Here is a 25,020-nt window from a genome sequence, read left to right on the forward strand (position 1 = left end):
TCAAGTCCTAAAATTTGCGACTTAAGTCTGACTCGAGTCAAGACATGTGACTCGAGTCCCCCAACTCTGGCACCTCTGAAAATTCAGCCAATGGCAGGGAAGCGTTGTCTCATAAATGACTGAAAGTTCCGTTAATGGCAGGGAAAGAGTTAAGATTATTCAAGAAGTTTTACATTTACATATGATAAAAATTCTAAAAACTTCACATGTATCCCATTCATCTTGCCACTTGTTTAATATATAATGATTGAGAGCAGGTCTAAGGTCTGAAGGAGGAATCTGAAAAATCTGCTAGCTAGCATGTTGCATAAAACTAGGGCTGCCCTCAACTAAACATTTTTCTTGTCGACTAGTAGCCGTTCATTTAAGCGATTAGTCGACTATATGAACGTGTATATTAATAAGCCACATAAATAGTGTAGTGGATGTGCCTATATGCACATTTCAAATACATCATTACATAATCTGAGAATATTTGTTTTCCACTTAATTTGGTTGACAATCACTTGACATTTCAAGCTTTCTATAGATATTTCTCATGTCTGTAAGGGAAGTTTTTTTCTGTGACTAACCAACTAATAAAATTTTTGGATGACTAAGCCTCTTCAGCTCTACTAACGATTGATCAAGTTTTAGGGGGCAGCCCTACATAAGTCTGTTTATACTAATCAAAGCTTTCAGTATATGACACTACAATGTTTTTATATTATATGTACTTCTAACAATAAAATAAGCTACTATAAACTATCCATGCAAAGAAGAGCGATATACCATGACAGTCAGAATCTTAAAAAAATACCATGATAAAAAGGTTTTTGGTCATACCGACCAGCACTAATTTAAATTTATTTTTATTTTTATTTTCTTAAAACAGTAACATAGAGGTTACTGTGCAATGAACTGTGCAATGTTTCTTCTGTTATAGTTAAAGGGGTGATTGATTATGATTTCACTTTTCTAACTTTAGTTAGTGTGTTACAATGCTCAAAGTTCAAAGCGAAGTTACAACGCTCAAAGTTCAAAGCAAAGGAAGATATTTGCTTTCAAAGAAATCGTTTTTTTAAGGACTACAACAAACGGCTGATAGGGACTACACAACATTCCTCCCGGGTTAGTGACATCACTAACCCTAAAATTTACATAAACCCACCCCTGGGAACACGCAGTCCATGTTGAAAAGAGGAAGAGTTGTTGTAGTAGAGCACATTTGCAAGCGCTCAAGCTGTCGCATCCGTCTTTTCACATGTAATACAGTACGTAACACAAATACAATAGCATGTCACTCTGTAGGCATCTTACAACAGTTCCCACAACAGTGATTTTATAGATTATCATGACAGAATATGCCAATCGAAGATAGTTAACTCCACATCAACAACATAAATTCATCAACTAACCCAGAGTTTCTCAAACTCGGTCCTGGAGGGCCACTGTCCTAGTTTAGCTCCAACCCTGATCAAACACACCTAGCTGTGAGTTTCTAGTGATCCTGAAGACACTGATTAGCTTGCTCAGGTGTGTTTGATCAGGGTTGGAGCTAAACTGTGCAGGACAGTGGCCCTCCAGGACCGAGTTTGAGAAACCCTGAACTAACCATTCAGAAACGTCCAGTTGCATTCTACATGTTGTCACTTCTTCTTGAGTCTCTTCATCATTGTCCAACTCCAGTTTAAACATAAAAGGCAGGACAGTTTCTGACATTTTAGCGCGTGTCTGCATGAGGTAATCGGAGCTACTAACACACAAGCTCTTAAAAGCACCGCCCTCTGTGGCCGGGCTTTGCATTTAAAGGGACACACACGAAACACTGCGTTTTTACTGACCCTCAAAAAGGAACAATTTTAACTTGCTGTAAAAAGTTATCTGTGGGGAATTTTGAGTTAAAACTTCACATACTCACTTTGGGGACAACAGATACTTATTTTACATATTGTAAAAAGGGGCATACAGTTTAGTGAAACAGGCTTGCAGTTGGCAAAAGCTCTAGCATAAGCTAATCCAACAGAATGAACTCTGAAATATAGGCATTACTACTGTTGTTTCTTGAGCTGGTAAGCACTGTCATTTATTTTACATATGAGAAACATTAAACAGCAAACGCGCCAAAAGCAGATGTTGTTTATTGTGCTTTTAAGTAGCACTGAGTTGCCTGCTGTCAGGTTGAGGACCTCTGTATTAGTGAGATAAATTCTGCTGAGAAAAGAAAGGTTAGTGCTCACTGTCCACAGAGTCGTTTCATTGTAAATTAAAATAAGAACAGCTCGCTTTCATTTAGTGCAATAAGTCACACGCACAATGTGTCACATACAAACATCCTTTAGTCAAGCAGACAATCAGAAAACACAAAGCAGCTGATGGACACTCAATCCTCAGGACTGTGTGTGTTTGTCAGTACACATTGAGGTTGAAGCTCTAAGACTGCAGTATCTGATCCACAACTGGCCATATAAAGGAACCGACTGGAAAAGCAAGCAGAAAGCAGACACCTCCATCCACCTCCACAGCAACAGAAAACCCACTGGCCTATTCAGTCTATGTTCAGAGCAATCCTGACATGCTTTTATGGAGCTTTCGTTTACACTTTCCACAACCTTTTTTTATATAAAAGTGGTGAGGTCAATGTAGACAGACTCCTTAAAACCCACTAAAATCTTTTGTAACATTGAAATGGTATGTGATAGGCTATAAAACCAAAGATCAGAGGTGGAGTCTGGTTTTTGTGGGTGCTTTTAGTAAACTTGATCACTGATGTGAATAATTGTGCACTCCTACATGCTATTTAGGCCACATTTATGTATCATCTACTGTATGATTGTGACACACATAACTATAACTGTATATTTACACTCTGCCAAGACTCATAAATCCAGGCATTACCCCTGTGTCCTTTCTGCGTCATTCTATGGGACACTGTGGGAATAATGATTCAGATGATTTCCACCACGTGCTTTAGCAGAGAGCTTTTAACATGGAGCAAAAACATTAAAAATAACTTGTTCGAAAAGCTTAGTGTGGTTATGCTTTTTTTCAGCACAGGGATGGGTCTTGAATGTCAACTAGTTGTCCAACAACTAGCTAGTCAATCTGACTAGTTTATCAAGATTTTCTTTTATATGAATGATTAGTTGACTCATTGTTCAGGCAACCCACTGACTATTCAATCCATAAAAATGTTTCATATACTCTAGCAAAGCCAGCTGAGAGTTGATGGCAGAGAAGGAAAATATATTGTGTACTGACTGAGTGAGGGAGATACAGTACAGTATGTATGCATACATTGCAAGTGAGGGAAGGGGAAATATGTGATGTTTCAATTTAAAGCCGACACCCCACGTTGCAGAACCTCATTTCATTACTGATACCCCACCAAAGGAAAACCCTTTCCATCCATGAAATCCACATATGAGCAAGAAGCAGAGGGGAAATAAATGTAATCAAAGTGGTGAGATTCATTCCATATAGAGTCTAGCAGTGAAAACAACATAACCTCGATTTAAAAAGAACCACAGTCTAGAAACACAGCCTGCACTGATCTGAGGCCAGTTCAATTAAGCCTCACCATTACCGAAACCTTAAAAGCACTATTCCTACCAGCACCCGACATTTGGATGAAGGTGGTTTCAGTTACAAGCTTCTGCATCTATATCTGCTGAGGTAACAAAATCCAGGGAGGAGTGATAAAATATTCATTAGAAAACAGAGAGGGATGTGTTGTACTTGGATAAAGCAAACAAATGAGACAGAAAGGGTGCAACAGACAAATGAATCCATCCAATCCAATATGAGGCAGATAGTTGTCACACAAAAATGTCAGTAGTCTATAGCCGCTTTCCGACCAAGTAGTTCTAGGAACTTAGTTCTAGGAACTGTCCACTTCTAAACAGTTCTAGGAACTACTCTCCCCCAAACTCGGTTTTGCTGTTTGCGTTCGCACTGGCCAAGTGGCCATAGGAACTGGTAGGAGGGGGTAAGGGAGTGACGCAAGCACGGTGACTTTTATTTTGACGGCGCGACGGACCTTTATTTTGGCGGCGCTGAGAACGCCAGAGCAAACAATGCTCGCATTCTCTGTGCTTATTAGTCAGCGATCTGTCTAACAGTACTGTTTAATATCTTATTAGATAGAACTGTTATAGAAAGTAGACAGTATATGAAAAAAGGTTATTAGCCTACATAATCATGTTTGGCTTGGTCCCCTCAAAGTTGCGTTGGATTTCCTCTTCAGCATTTAAGGTTTAGAGACCCATCTATCACTGTTTTCCATGTTTGTATAGTTAGTTTATGGAGTAAATATATAGGCTATAATCTGTGTGTTTACATTATAGCTGTTTTAAAAATGGCGGGTGCTGGTGTTCCGCGTGCGTTCGGTCAATCAGCGTACACTAACGTCACGGATAGTTCCTATAGTGCTGGTTTAGACCCTACTCTGAAGTAGGACCTAAATTAGTTCCTACAAATGGAGTTCCTAGAACTAAAATCGTTCCTAGTTCCTGCGGTGCGAACACGCCGACATCCGGGTACTATAGCCAATAGTTCTAGGAACTGTGAAAAGGTTCCTCCGGTCGGAAAGCGGCTAAAGCCGCGTTTCCACCGCAGGAACTTTCCCCAGGAACTAGGAACTTTGGGCTGGTACTCGATGTGTTTACACCGCAGGAACCAGGGTCTAAATGAAGTTCCGGGTAAATATTTCCCCCTCCGATAGTCCCTGCTCACGAGGTAGTACTTTTTCAAAGTTCAGGAACTTTCAGGGGTGGGACTTGTGCGCTGCACAAGCTGATTGGTTGTGTTCACGCCGCATTTTGGTTGGATGACTCCACGCAGCATTTTCTTTATTTTTAACCTCCCTTTTAAAAAGTGGCTTCATGCAGTAAAGTTGTCTGTCTGCAAATATGGAATTTAATAAAAAAAACTGGGGGACTGGCGACGAGTTTCAGGCTTTATTATTTGGGTATTTGTGGAAGAGGAAACTTTCTGCGCGTTCGTCACAGCCATCTCACGGCCAATGTCCGCAATAGCTGATAACATACAATTTTATATTTAACGTTAGCATTACGAGCTCTGAACACGCTTTATCAGTGCTCGTCTCTTTTATGCCACAGCTTTTAATATTAAGTCATTATGTTTACACATTTGTCATCTATTTCAAGGCAAACCATGTTACAAATTTACTATAACAGGATTGAAATAGCGCATTGAGGTGTAACAAACAACTATTTACAAGACTGTCACTATTTATGATTGATAGACGGGGTTCAGGCTTTTTTTAAAGAGTATTTACGCAAAAGGAAATTTTTGCGCGTTATTCCCAGTCATCTCACAACGTACCTTGTCTTAATTTTATACGCATACAAGCTTTCTGAACACGCTTTAGTATCAGTGCTCGTCTATTTTGTTATGTTAATTACCTCGTTAGTAAACCAATAACTGCAACACAGTTTGAATCTCCTCCAAACTTATAAATGTGGCGCTCAAAACTGATTACTGTCCGTCGCAGACTGGGAGGAGCAGTTGCGCGCAGTTTACCTTCCCGGTACTTTAGACCGCGGTGTAAACGCAGAAAGCAACCGGTCTGGGGCAAAAAAGGTTCCTGGGAAAAAAGTTCCTGGGACAAATTGTTCCGGGTAATTTCGGTGGAAAAGCGGCTTAATAGTTCAATGTCACAGTTCTCTGTACCAATTTCAATACCACAGCAAAAACTATTTGAAAATAAAATAAATAAAATATTAATGATAATAATAATTATAGTTAGGGGTGTGCGATATGACGATTTTTGATCGTGGGCGATTAAAATGTCTCCACGATCTGCTTTTGAAGAAATATCGTAGAATCGTGCATCTGTTCTGGCGCCTCTGTCCCAACATATTGAACAACGCGACGTATATTCACATAAAATGTTAACGCAATGGAACGGGACACTGCAGTTCACAAAAGTTCATAATTTGCATGTGCTTTAATGCCTTGTCGGTTAAACATTTAATTTGCGCGCTGATGCGCTGTTCTAACGTGTGTGTTCCTCAGCGCGTACATGTGAAGCTCACATGCACTAAAAGCCTGTCTACCAGCGCCTGGATACTGGACTAGTTATCTTTCGAGTCTTATTGTGCTTATACTGTTAAATACACACAAGGTTTACATAAAGTCGTTTATGTCTAAAGTGAAAGCAAACTTGAGAAAATGGAGAGAAAATCTGCTTGTCTAATGCGTGTATATTAGACGCGTCGCGCGCAACTCTTAAAGAGACAGTAGCAATAGTAAACACGCTGTCGCTTGTCCTTAAAGGGATAGTAATTAAAAAAAATAAAAATTATCTCATCATTTACGCACTAATGTTGTTCCAAACCTGTATTCATTTCCTTCTAATATTTTATAATATTTTTCTAATATTAATATTTTGAAGAATGTTGCTATCCAAACAGTAGCTGGTCCCCATTGACTTCCATAGGAGAAAAATATAGTGAAGTCACTGGGGTACATCAACTGTTTGGTTACCCACATTCTTCCAAATAACTTTTATTTTCAACAGAAGAAAGAAACTTATTCGAGTTTAAAACAACTTGAGAGAGTAAATTATGATAATTTGAATTTTTAGGAGAACTATCCCTTTAATGTTAATAAAACAACAAAATGCAAAGAGAAAATCACTCACTGCTCTTGACTGATAACTTTAATAGTAGCTTTAATAAGAATCAATGTTTAATTTATACAGTGAAGTCTGTTTTGTTTTATTTTCATATTTGTTCATTTAATTACTTTCTTCAATGCTACTGTTAAATACACCTACTGTAGCTGAAAACATAAAACACTGTTTAGCCTATTTAATTTGTATATTAAGTTGTGTATGTGTAATGCGTATCTGTGATCTTAATATTTAATAACAAAGAAAATAATGACAAATATTTTTATCTTTGCCCCTGTCTGCCATTTATTTATTTTTTTGTTACCTAAGGTTTTGTTTTTAGAATATGGACATTAGATTGGCTGTAATGCGAAGTCACAAAATAGTAAAACCAACATAAAAAGAATCGTGATAAAATCGTTAATCGTGATTATCCTGAAAAAAATCGTGATATGATATTTTTGCCATATCGCCCACCCCTAATTATAGTAAATAATGAATGCAGCTTCAGTCTGCGTTTAAGGCCCCGGTACCGAAGTACTGGTTCTTTTGACAACACTAGCAGCATCATAATACCAGTGTTTTAGACACTCAGTCCAATATACTGACTAGTACCACTTTCAAACTACAAAAGAAGCTCCAGGGCTCTAGACTCTAGACTAATAAATTACTTTTTTTCCTGATGGTGTGAATTTTGTTAAAGGTTGCACTCGTGCCACTACCAATTTGATGGTAATTTAATGGTACCAATTTCATTTATGTAACATATGAGAAACATTAAACAGCAAATGTGCCAAAAGCAGAACGAAATAGTGCTACTCGTTTGATCTGTGACTGTGCCACACTGACTATTTAACAGCTCAGCCCAAAAGACAGCGCAGCACGAACTTAGAGTAAATGTATATAAATTCACTCGCCGACCATCTCGATCACGCAACCACTAAACAGCGCTGTGAGATCCAGTGAGAAGCATTCGAGTTTGGCACAGCGTTCTTCGATACAAACCACAAATGTCTCAGTGATTTAAACTAGTTTAAAGTCAGATGAAACAGTGCTGACTTTTTCATCAACATTGACATAAAAAAAGAGAAACATTGTGCCACAACAATCCAGCTAGAAGGCTTTTCAATCCACAAATCACCAACATTTACCACGGATTTACTGTAGTAATACTAACTGTAACCATGGAATTGTGGCAGAAATGTGGGATATTTATATAAAATTGTATTAATTATTAATGTAGACATGTATTACATGCATTAAAGGAGGAATGGGATATAATTACAGTATTTTTGTTTTGTGCATTTGTATCTATACAAAATGTCTTTAGGCTACTGTTTATGTCTGGTTTACTGTCCATGAAAAACAATATCTTACTCGCACTGACTGACAGATCTGAAGCGTGTGCACAAAGACGCATCAGAGAGAGCGCGATTCCCGATATGCACATACACAGGATTACAGGGATTTCAAAATATATGTCTTGGCGAGTATTCACGCAAACATTATCTGTTATGTCTTATGTGAACGTTTGGTTAAAGGTTGACAAAACAAAACACAAAAACAATCTGGTTTTGAGTGGTACACCAACCACTCAAAACCAAAATAAATAGTGTTCCAACCAATCACCGACAGGGGTGGGTGTTGTGAGGTTTTACACTCGTGCACGGCTGCCTATGACGGCTGCACGCGAAAACCTCACAACACCCACCCCTGTCTGTGATTGGTTGGAACACTATTTATCTTGGTTTTGAGTGGTAGTGAAAGCAACTGTTTTTGTGTGCAGATCTCAGAGCCTAGGCTGCCTAGAGAGACGCGTTTTTTTGACGGCATGCATATGGGGCGGGCAGCTAGCGGATCGTTAGGAAAGATTAGATGAATGTGATCATTTATTGTTGGGCCTGAAATCACTGATACAACCTTTAACTGTTGGGGAAAAACATCTGATGAGTAAAATTATTTTAGATCCATGCGGTACAGTATCTTACTATATAGGCTGTCAGTTTCATTAATGTTAATCAAACAATTGTAGTATCGTAGGAAAGAAAAGTTGAAAATATATTTTTCCTATAGATATATAGGAAATATAGAACCTTTATTTAACCAGGAGAGAAAACCAAATATTTGGTTGGTGTGTTGGTGTGTGCCAAATTTGGTGGTATTACCAGGGATTTCAAGGTATGGTTGCTTGCTAGGTGACTTTGTTTGGGAACCTTTTCTAAAAATTGACTTTGCTGACTCTATCGACTTCAAACAGGTGCAGCTCAGTAATTTTTTGTTTGATTTAACAAATCATACATCATTTTGAAGATTATTTTAATAGAGAATGTGAAAATAACAATACCTCCTTTTTGAAAATTTGCTCATTGCGACTCATTTTGCCAGCACGGTTCACATATAATTACTTTTTACCATGCAATGAGGTGCCACGCATAGTTTTACCAGTGGTTATCGTGATCTGCAAATGTATGACACTATAAGAGTAGTCATACAGTCAGAATATTTACATTTTAGAAAATCAGGTTAATAACATTTTTACAGATGTTACTGTTTTTGTGAATGAAATACATTTATATCTGCATCCCAACTCAAGCACAAGCTGAAGCTAATATCAACTTCAGCTTCTGTCAAATGTGCATTTCTAAGACACAAAACATGTAATATTTTTAAAGGCCTATAACATGTGCACAGCATCCAAATCAGGAGCTGGTGCCACCATCTGCAGAACTCAAATGTTAGTCTAGAGCCCTGAGTTCTGTAAAACAAAAGCTAGAAATACTCTGACCATACAGTCACAAATGAGCCAGAATTGGGAATCACTTCCTACAAGTCAGAACCTGTACAGACAGGTGAGAGTAGGCTGGTCACCTGCTCTTGTGGTAACCATGGTAGCAAAGACAGGTCCCATGCTTGTTTGTTCAGCCCTCACCTCGGGCTAACCCAGGTGCTGTGCTACCAAACCACCTCCAGTCCCCAGAGACTGATGGAGATTCAAGAGATGATACTGTTTCAATGAGCTTCTAAAGTGTGTTTGAACAAGAATAAGTGGATTTTAATGAGGCGAATACACATTTATGCTTTTAATAAACCTTGTGCAGATTTACAAATGACATATTGTCAAAACAAGAGCGCTGCTCTCTTCGCTTTGTACTTTTTTTCTGTTGAAGAAGATTATTCAGGCAGTGATCTCTGATCTGTGTCCAAGACTCACCCAACAGCAAATAAACTATAGAGAAAGCAAGATAGACAGATATAAAATAGATGGAGTGTGAGTGTTAATTAGATTAATTAGCTGCCAGTTCTCCGTGAATAAAAAAGGAGGAACGACGACAGTGTAGGACGAGAGAGGACCAGGGGCCTGTACCATGATGGTAGTTGAACAAACTCAGGGTTGCAGGATTAGTTGATAAAACCAAACCAGTCTAACCAGGCTTTGTTGGTACCATGATGCTGATCATCAACTGTCTCTGTCAACTCATGCTTTGATCCGGAGTTTTGGAGTTTAGTTGTGACATCAGTAGCGAACAGCCAATCACATGCTGAGAAAGAGTAAAAGTCATTCAAAACTCATTGAAATTAATTTCAAGAATTTAAACAAATTTACACAAGAAGAAAATAGCGGTCTATGAAAGAGGACAACTAAAAAAAAAGTCTCGCTACTGTATATCAGTGTAAAAAAAGTAAAAGTTGTGAAGTTAGTTTATACAGTTGAAATAGGTATAGAGAGAATTGAACATTTAAGCTCACATGTAGTCATTTTATAGCTTCATCTGTTGATTCTAAAGCGTATTTATATTACCTTTATATATTTATTCATTTAAACTCTGCGTAAAAATAATTGATGAACTAAAATTGTACATGTGCGATCGATTAAGAGTATAATAATTAGGCTACATAAATAATATCTAAATCATACAAATGTGTTATTGTAAATAAGCGTTACTAAAAGCCAGACGATTTTGTCTTTAAAAATCATTTGCTATGTAGTGACCTTTAATTTGGAGTAGAAACAGGTGGAGTGACTATCGCATCAGACATGTGTCACTTTGCTCACAGCTGATTGGTCCAAGTTCGTTTTGCAACCTCTTACCTGGAACATAACTTGTCCCGGACCAGGTTAGCCGTGGAGCCCAAGTTACAATGGCGATAAACACTGCTAAAAGCCAAACCACTTTAATGGTGCCTTAAACCCAGGGTTGGCGCAAACGAAACTGAAACATACCTGGCTAGCCACCTAAACCGGCTTCATGGTATAGGACCCAGGCCTGGACTATTTACGTTATGTTTTGTTTATGTGTGTGCAGCAGTTGACCAAGAGGGGCTGCCGCTTTACTTTAGTTTTATGTTTATTTTTTTAAAGTGTGATGAATGTTAGCCGGTTCCTGCTTGTTCCTTCCGCTAACCTTGTTACAGACACAATGACATGCAAAGTACCAGCAACAAAAAAAACTGAAGTGACACCATTTTACTAGATGGTAAAATGGCCACAACCACAACTCTGTTAGTTCCTGTGCACTATTCATTCATGCTGTAGATATGCTACTACCTTACACTACAGTTGAAGACAGAGTGAGTTTATTTATAGTCATTTATTCCGCTCTTCTTGAATGATTTAGTCAATCAGCACTCAATTATTTTACACACTGTCCTTCTCATGCTAAAACCCCTCTTAATCCGTTGAAATTCTTCATGTGACTAACACTAAATGAGTGCACTCTGACAGCATGACGCATCCATCGCTGAGTTGTAAGCAATGCATTTCACTGTGCTTCTTATCAATGTGCTGGACATTTCAAACAGCAAATCAAACTAACCTGGCACAACAACCTATTATTTTGCTTCCATGCTCCAATACACAATGTTATGAAGATGATGTTATGATGAATCAAAGACCTAGTTTTGTTTGGTCCGGCAGATTATCATGTTCAATAGGTTAAACGGGTCATATCATGCATTTTTTATATAGCCTATTTGTTTTGCATTTTTTTCTTGAGCACCCTCTCATAAGTTTTAGAATTAAATGGTCCATTTTGTGTTCCTGCAGCTTTAAGAAACGTCCCCTTTGCATGTGAAGTGATCAACAGTGCTGACTGAGTGATGTCCTATGGTACTCTCACAACAGTTTGCTGTCATGTCAAATATAGTTTTTAATTCCTACATCCTTTATAAGCAGCCACAACATAATGACAGATTCATAAAACAATCTGCATTGAAAACTGAAAAGTGCCTTTAAACTGGTAAGATCAGACCTTGTCAAAATGAGCAGTTATGCATTGTTGAATTCATCCCTATGCATCTGTGACGTCACAAAGCTGCAGAAGTTATTAACGGGGCACTTCTGCAATTTTGTTTTAAATCTTATGTTCAAGATGTCATACTGATTTGAGCCTAAAAACAATGTTTTACAGTCCAAATATATCAAGCGCTTCTTAAAAGATGAAAAAATATTTGATTCCTCATGATATTTCCCCTTTAAAGTGTCATTCAAGATTAAAATTTCATGTTTTAAAAAATACCAGTCTATTCCTCATACAAAACCATCATATGGCTTCAAAATACTTGGATTAATGTTTATGATGGTTTCATGGTAGTTTTTGTTCTTTTTTGGGCCTGACAGCCTCTGGTCCCCTAACACTTTCACCGTATGACAGAGAGTAGTTCATACATTCTGCTAAACGTATCAAAATGCATACAGATTTTAAACAAGATAAGGGTAAGTAAGTGATGACAGAATTTTCATTTTGCACTTTACAGTAGGTGAACGATCCCTTTAAGAGCACGCACTGGATTCAATTATAAGCCATGTTCTTAGAGGCAAGGTTAGAGCAACATAACTGCACGTAGGCTACATATCACCTATGATGTCTCTCAGCATTATTACATCACCGTAGAGCGCACGGATGCATCACGTTTCTTACTTCCTTATTGCACTCATTCATTCATTTTTCAATGTCATTTCTCAACACTACAGGACCTGCAAACAAAATCGCTCCCAATCTGATTCAGCTACAATGTGGGTCACATACAGGCCTTCACTCATGCTTGAAACTCAGCTAATGTATAACAGGGGCTTTCAACTCGCTTGTGGATGTGGGAGGAGGGGGGAAAAAAAAGTGTGCAATTTCCAGAAAGAGCTAACTGACTTTCTCGTGTCTGGGGCTGGTCAAAAGAAATGTGCTGTTATTACATCATGGAGATGTGCTGAGGTGATCTGCGAACTCTGACTGCTTTTGTATCATACATAATCTATGGAAACTGTAAGGCAAGTTAAAAGCTGACAGAGGACTGACAAATTTTCAAGGAGGTTGAACATTAGGTCACTGCTGAAAAATTAAACCAGGTTCCTAGATTAATGGATTAATGGATAATAGCTTCACATAAGGTCTGTCTACAATGACAGGAGCAGGGTGAAGCAATCTAAAACAAGCAGTGTGCAAATAAACAAAGACATCACCACAAACCTAGAAACACAACAGAGAATAATGCAGCAGAACCATAGACTGTAAAAAAGAACACAGAGTCCATCATATACATGTTTTCAAATGCAGATTATTACAAATACCTTCACACCTTTGCTTGTACTGGTATTTGGGTAGTTAACACTACAGACTGTCAGGAAAAAAAAGTGTGTCTTTAGCTTGACACTGGGGCAATACCATTAAAGGGACAACGTTGTACCAAAAAGGTGCATATTGGTACGTACTACTATGAAGATTTTAGGGTAAGGTACAAAGATGTTAGCCTGGCTCCGCCCTCCTACGTACTTCCGCTCAATTTCATTTTCCTTCAGTACTACGTCTGGGACTGCTGTATATTCTTAGGTTTCCAGAAACTAATTTTTTGTAGGACCAATCAGCGAATACAGGGAGTGGCTGAGAACGACGACGTTTATGTTATCACACACATGACTAGCGTCGGCCAATAGTGAGCCTACGTGTGACGTACAACACACAGACGCGCTGCTTTATCAAGACTCGAGGAACAGAGAGAAGGAAATGAATAGTGGAATAAAGTCGTTTTTTTTGTTTGTTTTTGCGCACAAAAAGTATTCTCGTCGCTTTATAAACTTTATAAAAGACAGACATCTTATTCTAAGCATAATCCTCTGATCATTCGGACGACCACACGTTAGCGATTGGCTATGGCAGATCCTGAGTGACTCTGGGCAGATCCAATAGTTTTGAACTTTAACAGAGAACCCGCCTACAAGGAAGTAAACGTTTCTCAATGGAGCGAGGCCAGACTCTCTGTACAAATGAAATGTACGAGAGTCTGGTAGAACCAGGCTACAAAGATGTTCCTTTAACCTTGTAAAGCATGACATATGAAATAATAGGCAGGCAAATCACATTTTTGAAATGGGAGAGATTAACGAACGTTTAGACAAAATACAAAAGAAAATCTAAAAAAAGTTTGCATTTGTGTTTTATGTTTTGTGTCATAATTGATACATGAGGTCTTCATGGCCCATGAGTTGCTTCAGTCCAGTAATTGTTCATCTTGAAATATTAACAACAATATAAAAGTTACTCACATTTACTTTATAAAATCAGTAAAGCTTTCACACAAAAAAGACGTGTACTACAACCTGAAGATGTATTTTTGTACATATAATGCATTTTATACATATTTAAAATGATATAGCCTACTGTAAGGTCTTTTACTTGCTATAAAAGTATAGGCTAAACTATCAATCAAAGGGCAGAGGGCAGAAGGCATAGAAGATTCAACAGATTTTTCAGCAAACTTTTGATCATGGGCTATTGATAATTTAGAGGCCTTAGAATTCCTGTCTTTAGAGTTAAAATAGTTCTTTTTGCACTTTTTTCTGAGAGTGTACAGTCTCTCCAAATCTCGCTTTACATTCAAACTATTTATGGCAGGGGCTTCTTTCCACGTGGACTTGCATGTCACTTAGCTATAACAGGTTCAGTCCCCTTGATGCAACCTGACGTTATAGTGTCTTGATCAGGGACACATAATGGGGGCACCACTTACATCAAACATCAGCCTTACTAGGGTTCAAGCCAAACAGCAGAATTTTAAACATTAAACCACAACACTCCACTTTCTGTCATAAACATGATTCGGTCTCGTCCAGCTTCGGTGTCTTTAGTTCTCTATTTAAAGGCTTTAATCAGCTTACCAGATTGAAGATCGTCTCCACAATGTCCCGATTGGAGACTTCACCAGCCTCCAGGAGCCCCGCCAGCACGGCGAACTTCATGCGGATTCCTCTGATGGGGATCCCAACAGCGCTGTCACCTGCGCTCGCCATGACGGAGTCAGGTGAGAGGGGAACAGGTGAAACACCTGTTTGACCCTACCGCCGAATTTAATCTATGGGAAAATACACGGAATATATCGCTCTCGTTAAGTTGACAGCTGTGAAGAACTGGTCCTGGTCTCCATTCACAGCCAGTTTATCCTTTAGTTTCTCGCGCTCACGTCGGGAAGTGTCGGTTGATGTCACTACACCTGACTAACAAGAATTATTCTACGGTAGAGAGGGACAGCGGCATTAAACTTGACAAAAGAATGACGAAATCACGTTGTGGTGAGCGCAGATAAGAAACCCAAAGCTTGCCAATCTCCGCCGGACTAATAAAGGAAAGACATTTAAACAAAAATGTCATTTAAGTGTTTGCGAGTGTTTGTCAAACAGGAAACTGCGGTGATGAAGAGATTCCGCGCAGGTAGACGTACCGATTAGAACAAGACGCAAAAAACTACAAAATATAAAGCAAGGAACGTCCGACATTGACTCTCGGTGGGCCCTCCAAAGAGAAGACAATCCTCTTGCTCCCTGTGGGAACTGTTGGAGTGAAGTTTCAGCGGTAACCCACTTTACAGCGCCATCTCTTCCTGAATCAGGTCCTAGTCCGCTCCGTCTCCGTCTCCGCCATGACAGTGGAGCTGCGTGAGAGAGAGCTGCGCATGCGCAGTGCGCACATAGAGCTGAGAAGGGGGGGCTCAGGTGTGTCAGGTACAAAGAACCTATGGACAAAGTGACACTTTATATTAAGATCTCGAGTCATGGAAGATCTGTTGTGGTTTACAATAGTGCTCTGCTGCGAGAATAACATGGAGACATCTGCAGAAACGAGGTTTATACCAAGATTTATAGCTACTAAGATTTTAATGTTAATTGTTTATAATCAAAAGCATACATGCACAATATAATCTTTTCTGCTCTTCACTTGCATAACAAACAATTTAGGAATAAATTCAAAGATTGTGAGTGATATTTGCATGATATTTTCTACTTAAAAATATAATTATTTATTCACCCTCATGTTGCTATATATATATATATATATGAAGAGTTCAGATGCAAAAGCCTCTAAGTGCCATCTGAAATTTTCTTCTAGAATGATCATTTTTATCAAGGTTGTATATTTAAGTTCAGTAATTTCACTTGAATGACAATTAATAGGTAATTTGCATTGCCATTTAAGTGAAATTACTGAACTTAAATATACAACCTTGATAAAAATGATCATTCTAGAAGAAAATTTCAGATGGCACTTAAAGGCTTTTGCATCTGAACTCTTCATATATATGTATGAACTCTTCATATATGTATATGAGAAATGTTTAATATATGTATGTATATATATATATTAAACATTTCTCAGTCTCATACAATAAAAACCAGTGGTGTTGTTTGTTTGGGCCTCAATATTCTTCAAAATGTCTTTGTGTTTTGCAGAAGAAAGAAATGCATACAGGTTTGGAATGACATGAAGGTGAGTAAATGATGACAGAATTGGGTGAATTATTCTTTAAAGTCAGCATGAAATGAAAATGCACCCTATTCACCTTCATCTACTTTGTAAATGCATGTTATAGATCTTATTGTTAACTATTTATTGATATAAATGTGTATTTAGTCTACTTAAATCCCGTCCTTACTGCAAGCTCACATTCACATCTCAAAATCCAGAACTAAGAACAAAAGCCCTACATTTTTTTTCTTTTTTGAAAGAGATGCATTACATTCATATGTACGTCACAATAAATACAAAAAAAAATACGTTACTACATCCGTTTCACTGCAATAATTCGTTTTTTTCTCCTATTTAAATAGATGTGTGATATACTTTGGGTTACAGAGGGTTAAAGCATATAACAAAGCACATATAGCATATCATTATTGAGTTGCATTATTGAGTTGCATGTAAACTTTAATATTTACTCTGACAGACCATTAGCCTATTAGGAGGTCTTGAATTTTAAGAAATTTCTTAGCCATAGCTTTAAGAATAAATGTGCTCACTGTATCAGTAAATTCAAAGTGTGGTTTCATGGCCCCTTTGAGTCGTTGCCAAGGAGTGAGCAGCACATTGACTTTGTTGACTCTATATACAGTCCCTCAGGGGCACAGAATTAAAGGTCTAGATTTTGTAGCAACAAAGATCAATTTATCTCACAGACACTGAACTTCATACTGACATCCTGAAGGCCACCACACAGACACATACATGAAAATGCTTATGTTTTTTGTTCTTATGCTTATCACCATTTTCCTTCTTCCAAATGTTTTCTTATAACAAAAAACGTCTATTGTTTGTGGTATAAGAAAGCCATATAGTGCAAATAAAGCCTTATGCTGATGCAAAATGTCAGTTTTGCAGCTATTATGAGTGAGGGAAGTGTGAGCTTTTGCTATTGGTCTATAAAGAACGGTGAGAAAGATTATGTTTTGAAATAATAATGGAACTCAGTCATCTGAGCAGTTCACTCAGATTTAATAGAGTGGAATGTTCCTGTTGCCATTAGGGGATTGATGTCATAACTTGCCCTCAGCCACCTCTGAATATTATCTGCTACAGTTCGGCCCTTTCGTTTGACGCTATGTTGTTTTTAAATTGTATTTAGACTTATGACACGCTAACTAATACGTAATTCACATTGTAGGCTATAGTAAAAATGATATGGGCACTAAAGTAGTAGGTCTCTAGACTAAACTTCCTTTTTCGCCCATTATTGATAAGCGGTTTTCAAATTCTGTATAAATACTAGTTTGGCAGATGGTGAATTAAAGAGGACAATGTGAAACAGAATTTTTTTATTGTCAAATAAGCATGTAAATATCGAAAGTAGTTTAACAATGCGTCTAAACACTAGATGGCGCACGTGTGCTTTACAGTGAAATATCGCGAGATATGTCTATTCTCGCTGTGGCTTTAATTCTCGCGGTATTTCCTCACTTCCTCCTCTTTCACTCCCTGTGTTCAACATGGCAGTCGGCAAGAATAAGAGGCTGACCAAAGGTGGCAAAAAAGGTGCCAAAAAGAAGATGTAAGTCACAAATGAAGCTCTCGACTTTGTCGTTATACTGTTATAAGATAATCTGTAGGATATTCGATGTTTGTGGGTAAAGGATGAGATCGATATATAGACGATTGTATGTAGCGGTCCTGCTAGTCCGACTGGCTTACTGGTGGCCTGCGCTGTGTAATGTGTGCTCTGTTAACTTTCGGTCAGAGCTTGGTAGGTCCTAGTACTGTTTTCTCTTGTATTAGTCCTACAAGTTCCATAACGTATTTATATTAGGCAAAAATGAGGACGTTAAACTGACAATGCTAACATAATGGGACGCTAGCTAGTTTTCCAAACACTCTGCTGACCTATCGTAAGGCTTGCAGTGAAACATGTGTTAGATTCTTAAATTTAATTTAGAGCTTTCATGTTTCTATACACCACATCCGAAGTCAATTTAAGACAATGTTAGCATTTGCATTATAAAAATTAGCCTGTACCTCTACTAAAAGTATTTACATACGTGTTTTGTCTTTCAGTGTGGATCCATTCTCCAAGAAGGACTGGTATGATGTCAAAGCACCAGCCATGTTCAACATCCGCAACCTGGGCAAGACTTTGGTCACCAGGACTCAGGGAACCAGTAAGTGCTTTTGTCCATGGTGTCTGTTTAAACACAGATTTGAGTAGTTAACCCTTCTGGGAAAGGGCAGATCTTGCTGTACAATAAATGCCATGCATCCCAATTGTTTGATACAAATTATTGCAGTGGGAACACATGATGACCGTAGTTTCAGCCCCAGATGAAAAATTATTACTGTTGTGATATCACTTGGCATTCCCATAAAATCCATGTTCATTAGAACACTACAAACCGCAGCAAATTTCACACTGTGTCACTGTAATCTAGGAATTGCCTCTGATGGTCTGAAGGGACGTGTTTTCGAGGTCAGTCTGGCTGATCTTCAGAACGATGAGGTTGCCTTTCGCAAGTTCAAGCTAGTCACAGAAGACGTACAGGGCAAGAACTGCCTCACCAACTTCCATGGCATGGACCTCACCCGTGACAAGATGTGCTCCATGGTCAAGAAGTGGCAGGTAAAAGCATACTTGCCACGCAGAAAGGCTTCATTGCTAAGGCACTACACTTTTCATTTCATTCAGTTCCATTCATACGCACGCAAATGCTAAAGACCGGAAATCAAGCTCATGTGAAGAAGTGTGCAAATTTGCTGTAGTCCACTTCCAAAGTTCACATTTGTATCACTGGAAGGCGTGTGACTGTTGAAAGATCGATACATTCCAGTGTGACATCTTAACTGAATTAAAAGAACAAAACTTTAAAGGGATAGTTCACCCTTAAGTGTAAGTTAATTCATAAATTACTCACTCTGGTGGCGTTCTAATGCTGCCTTTCTTTCATGACCACAAAAGGATAAATAAAAAAAAGGTTCAAATAATAGTGACCAGCATCAAGTTTTTTTTTTTCATCACAATTAGACATGTTGACAATTCAGCAATGAAAACAGTTAAGACAATAAAATGATCCGTCCATATGATGGCAAACCTGATTAACCGCTTTTGTGTGACGTTGAACAGATCGCTAGTAGGGGAAAAAATTGATTCTTAAATGCATCCCGATGCGGACGTGGACAATTCTGAATCGAATCACAAATGTCAAAAATCGATTTTCTAAATGTTAATTGTTAACGTAATGTTGACGGAACGCAAAAGGTGCCTGGACAGTCTGGCGTGCAGCTGTGCACATAACAGACGCATGATGGTTGAGCGAGAAATCTGGCTGGCGCCCTTTGCATTAAAATCTAGCATAACTTTGGCTTCTATGAAGTTGAAGGGAAAAGGGACCTGGACAAGAGCCACACTTTATGCAAGTGGGGCTTGGGCGACGAGGTTGCACTGGTTGATAAGAGAAAAGAGAAACATCAAATGGCAAATGAAACGAAAGTTAAACGAAACTGAGCTATTCGTTTGAAACGTTTCGCGCAGCGCAAGCTCAGAACAAGTTTACTCATAGGCCGATCTCAATCACGCGACACAGTTATTACACAGCGCTGGGAGATCCAGTGAGAAAGCGTTTGAATTCACCGCAGAATTAATAACATCGCAGTGAGAAGCATTCAAATTCGGCACAGAATTCTGTTATAAACACATGTCAGATCAAACAGCGCTGACGTGGAAACCGGGACGACCTTAAAAGCTTCCACCCAACTCAGAAAAGGCAAAGCGAATTACAAACTCTATCGCAAAATTTATTGCCAAGTCAATTCCCAATATTTTTAATAATTAAACAAATGGAAGTAAATGCATTATGGATCATTACAAATACTTTGCTTTAAAAGTACCAAATAGTCACACAGTGAGAAAGAAAATGTGATGGGCAGTAGAATGGTGGGGAAAAAAAAGCAAAGTTATTAGATGCGAATTGAACTTTTTTTTTTTTTTTTTTTTTTTTTTACTTGAGCTACACATTTTTTAGAATGCCGTTTCATGTGTGTGACACGACATGTCTGCCAAAACACAAAAACAATAGGGCAAAAACCTGTAAAGAACTACTACTGTATGATTGATGTTTCAAGTTTGCCTGATGGTGACAGGCTCAACGGTGCTGTTATTTTCTGTACCCCTTTGGTATTGTGTTGTAGAATTGTGGTGTTCTAAGATCTTGATGCAAGTTCCTTTATTTTACATCATACATTTTTGGGATTAAGTACTTGTCTAATTGGAAAAAGCTATTTGTACTGCAGCTATTTTCAAATGTTTGTGCAGGCCGTTTTAAAATGCTAATTGGTTCTTTCCCATTAGACAATGATTGAGGCCCATGTTGATGTGAAGACCACCGATGGCTATCTTCTCCGTCTGTTCTGCGTGGGCTTCACCAAGAAGCGCACCAACCAGATTAGAAAGACCTCCTACGCTCAGCACCAGCAGGTCCGTCAGATCCGCAAGAAGATGATGGAAATCATGACCCGTGAGGTCCAGACCAATGACCTCAAGGAGGTGGTCAACAAACTGTACGTATAATGTTTTCTATCTCTTTTATGGCATTACAGTTTTGTGTTAGATAGGGGAGTCGGGCCCTGCCCCTGGAGGTCCATCTTCCTGTGTAATTCAATTTATAACATATTGAACCAGCTAGTTAAGGTCTTCAGTATAAGTGGGAGATTTACTCTGGTTGAAATACTTGATTGACAATTTTATAGGTTGTGGTCAAATGATTTCTTGATGTTTTTCAGTTGTGATTTGTGTAGATGTCTTTTATTTTGGAACTTGTTATGAATAAAATATCTTTAGCATAACTTTTTAGTGCTGAGGTCATGGAGATTAAGCAGGGGGTGGAGTAACACTCTTTACCTGGGTTTAAACCTGAAAGCTTTGTTGGCTGTCATGATCTTTAACTGTTAAGCAGCTGTGTGTAAGTAATGGTTCTCTCTCCTATTGTTGCGCAGGATTCCTGACAGTGTAGGCAAGGACATTGAAAAGGCCTGCCAATCCATCTACCCTCTACATGACGTCTATGTCAGGAAGGTTAAGATGCTGAAAAAGCCCAAGTTTGAGCGTAAGTGAAGTTGTATGATGAACAACTTAATTTTCAGACTTAAGCCTCTCTTTCTTTTTCTTTTTTTACATTTATGCGCATGATGACTGACACTTAAATGTAGTTGTCAGATGTTGTAGCACAACTTCATGGTCAGGGTACCATGCATTGATGCTTTTTAAGAGCAATATTTGGTTCATCCTATGGTTGGACATTACAAAAGTTGTTTTAATTACATGAAACTTCCCCTCCTAAACTGACCAAATTAGTTTAGCATAAATCTTTAGGCTTTAATCTCTTTTTTTTTTTTAGGTTTAGTATGAGTCGAGGGGAACTGAATATCCACTTGTGAATGTAGTATGAGTGAGTTAATGTATTTATTATCATACAGTTGGTAAGCTGATGGAGCTGCACGGTGAGGGTGGAACCAGCAGTACTGCTGCTAAACCAGCAGAGGGTGACACTGGGGCCAAGGTGGAGAGAGCTGACGGATATGAGCCCCCCATCCAGGAGTCTGTCTAAAACTTCCAACACAAGCAGCTGGTGTCAATAAACATGTAAATTTGACTCTTTGCATACTGTTGTTGTTGTTTTTTTGTTTTTTTTTTATCGGAATATATCACAGTATACATCACATCAAACCTGCTGAACATCATGGTTATGCCAAATAGCATATCTATTTTGACATGCTAGAATTGAGACAGTGGTGCCATATTTGGTGGAATTGGTATTGCAGTAAAGTTTTCATTTTCAAATCAGACATGCTTTTGCACACATCAACTTTTGATTTCGCTAAATTTTCATGCATGTACTTTAGCGTTCTTTTAACAAACTTTCAGGGTTCCTACACTATGGAATTTGTCTTTTGTAATTTCCAGGTCTGGTAGTATGGGGGGAAAAACAAAGAAACCGCACTGAGTAGAAGAGAGAACACCGGTGATGCCATTCATCAACATAACTTGGACACTTTTCAAACGACACATTCTCAGCATGATTACGTTCATTGTTTTGCTTTAGTAAAAGTTACATATCAAATATAAAAGGGGAATCTATTAAACTGTGGCTGTCAAATAAGGCTTTACCGAGTTCAACAGCTTTGGCTAAATTGTAATATAAACACAATGCTATTGGCTTTTTTTTTTTTTTTTTTTAAAGGGAGAGCTGTTGATGTGTCCTATCCTGTTTCAGTGAGTTACGTCAATGCATTGAATAATGCTGCATGTTTCAAGGCACTTCTGTGGGCCTTGAATTATACAATCATGTTGAATTTCAGACCCTAAAAATGCAAGCCCTGAAAATTCTAGAACTGTTAATGCAATGGCCTTTTTTTTTTTCTTCTTTTTATTAGGGCAATTCAACATGCGCTTTTTTCAAATACAGTTGTCATTATTTTACATCCATAGACATAAACAATGTGGGGGTGCTCCAGGACAGGTTGGAAACCCCCTGCACTAATGGTGTGCTGTAACACTTCAAAATCATTATCCTAACTTTTATCTTCAAAGCAAAATCTCAGCTGGCCAGACAGCGATTCTTAAATATATACAGTGCCAAACTGAATCACTATATATACACACAATAAACAGTGATTCATTTATTAAATATTGGTGTCTGGGACGCAGTATACCATGTGTCACAATTTCAGCGGATAGCCCTGTCATAAATTTTAGACAATAAGATGAAGCAAAACAATCCTACAGAAACAGCTGATTTTTATTTAGGTTGATCAGCATCACATAAATGATGACCAAAGGATTATAATTACTTATCAGTAAGAGTTTGAAGGTGATCTGATAAACAATTCCGAGCAGAGTAGCATGACCCATTGTAAAAGGCTCTGCACGGAGTCACGACAGACCCTTCGTCACATGTTTATTATGTGCCATATAAATCTGGAGAACATAGAACCCTGGAAATATACTGAAGATATCCTTTCGTGAGCACACCTATGCAACCAAGTTTTTTTTATTATTAATTTTTGCCACCTCAAAAGTTTTCATTTGTTTGTTTCTTGAATTTTGTTGGTTTCAATATTACATCAAAGGTTGAAAAAGATCTGACAAAATTTTACTTGGATGTATTTTTTCTCAGAAAGCTTTAACAGGGGTGTGTAGACTTTTTATAACCACTGTAACTACACTCTTCTAGCAATTATTTTGCAGAATAATTTAATACACAGTCAAAATATAACAAACATGTTAACAATTTGGATTTTAAAACTATTTATCAGATTTTAAATGTGGTCTAAAAAATTACAGAGAAGTCTGGTACTTTGAGTCTGGAAAATGTCCAGGAACCCTGAACTTTACTGTTAATAATCTGCTCTTTCTAATGTCAATTACACATGACAGAAGACAGAACTGGTGAAATACTCTACGGTTCGCAACCTTTTTGACTCAGAGGTACCTGGTTGTCCAGCACAATATTTGAAGTTAGATTATTTGTAATATTATAATTATCTTATGACTTTAAATACTTTAGTAATCCTGGAAGTTTGCCTTTGTCCCCTGGTTGAGAACCACTGCTCTATTCGCCAAGAAAATGTGTCAGTCAGTGTTGACACAAGATGACACTGGACATTTGTCTCTAGTAGTGTTTAAAAATGCTTCAATCTAAATGACACATAATATTAATACTGTATATAGAAAAATAAGCAGAAATACAGTGCAGATCGGACAAGTAACACCCATATTGCAGTTCATGAATATATTTTTAGGATACAATGGATATAGAATATTAACATTTATAAATACATTAGACAAAACCACAATTAAAATAAACTGGAAACAAGTCACACAAAAAAAACATTCTTCTGAGGCTGCCTCTTATGAATCATTCTATTACCACTTCCTCCCACCTGCACAGAAAGAAAAAAGACAAAATATTTTTTTTAAAAAAGCTAATAATTATGTAGTGAATAACGTATTCTGGAAAAAAAAAAAAAAATCTGAAAGTATATTTCTTGCTCCTGCCTCCACTTACCTGTAATAACCTCTACAAAGGCTTTGGGGAAGAAGCCTTCTCTGCCATTCATCCTTCCACTCCACCATTCATCATCTATGTGATCCGTGACCAGGATCCTGTCTCCCTGCTGGAAGGGCAGGTCCCCCTCTGTCTCCGCTGTGAAGTCATACAGTGCCACAGCCCACTCTTCAGCCTATAGAGACACATCAGACATCTCACAGATTGAACACTTCATATTAGAGGTCTTCACGGGTCCACTTCTATCTGAAAACCCGAGGTATGACCCGAGCGGCTTCGGGTTCGGGTTCAAAACGTTGATGAGTGCCTCAGACACCAGTGGGGTCTGATATTAGTAGCCTCTGGTCTTGGGTAATTTTAAATAAATATGCTTTTAAGAAAATGGACCTGTATTAATAAAAATTATTATTTTAAATGTTTAGTTATTAAACAATATTTTATTACTTGAAACAAATACATATTCTATGACTTTCTCTATCCGCACTCTGCAATAGAGAATGTGAAGATGCATCACATCGTGTTGCATGCTGGGATGGCGGCGCCATCACTCACTGCTACTGATACTGAAATTGATACTGATACCTGCTTATCTTTTGTTTTG

At 38.1% G+C, this 25,020-nt stretch overlaps 3 protein-coding genes across 5 annotated transcripts in view; 1 reads left to right on the forward strand and 2 right to left on the reverse strand.

Moving 5' to 3' along the window:
* lrba (LPS-responsive vesicle trafficking, beach and anchor containing) overlaps positions 1-15,564 on the reverse strand; it is a 275,018-nt gene extending 259,454 nt beyond the window's left edge. For both annotated transcript variants that reach the window (XM_081361109.1, XM_081361108.1), the window contains exon 1: positions 14,763-15,564. In XM_081361109.1, the coding sequence (XP_081217235.1) occupies positions 14,763-14,894 (132 nt within the window). In that variant the 5' untranslated portion in view covers positions 14,895-15,564. The remainder of the gene's footprint in view (positions 1-14,762) is intronic.
* A 1,759-nt stretch (positions 15,565-17,323) lies between these two features.
* On the forward strand, positions 17,324-23,495 carry rps3a (ribosomal protein S3A). Of its 2 annotated transcripts, XM_081361114.1 has the most exons (7): positions 17,324-17,920; positions 18,421-18,524; positions 18,792-18,979; positions 20,705-20,913; positions 21,349-21,458; positions 21,829-21,994; positions 22,316-23,495. In XM_081361114.1, the coding sequence occupies exons 1-6, from the start codon at positions 17,859-17,861 to the stop codon at positions 21,957-21,959; spliced, it is 804 nt and encodes a 267-aa protein (XP_081217240.1). In that variant the 5' UTR covers positions 17,324-17,858; the 3' UTR covers positions 21,960-21,994; positions 22,316-23,495. The 2 variants fall into 2 exon arrangements, with proteins under 2 accessions (XP_081217240.1, XP_081217241.1); XM_081361115.1 differs by lacking the exon at positions 22,316-23,495 and having other exon boundaries at positions 21,829-21,999.
* sh3d19 (SH3 domain containing 19) overlaps positions 23,135-25,020 on the reverse strand; it is a 46,529-nt gene continuing 44,643 nt past the window's right edge. Inside the window, exons 19-20 of the mRNA XM_081361113.1 lie at positions 24,420-24,594; positions 23,135-24,294 (exon numbers count right to left, since the gene is read on the reverse strand). Of these exons, the coding sequence (XP_081217239.1) occupies positions 24,278-24,294; positions 24,420-24,594 (192 nt within the window). The 3' untranslated portion in view covers positions 23,135-24,277. The remainder of the gene's footprint in view (positions 24,295-24,419; positions 24,595-25,020) is intronic.

The sequence above is a fragment of the Scardinius erythrophthalmus genome (genome assembly GCF_964197995.2).
Source record: "Scardinius erythrophthalmus genome assembly, chromosome: 3".
Lineage (NCBI taxonomy): Eukaryota > Metazoa > Chordata > Actinopteri > Cypriniformes > Leuciscidae > Scardinius > Scardinius erythrophthalmus.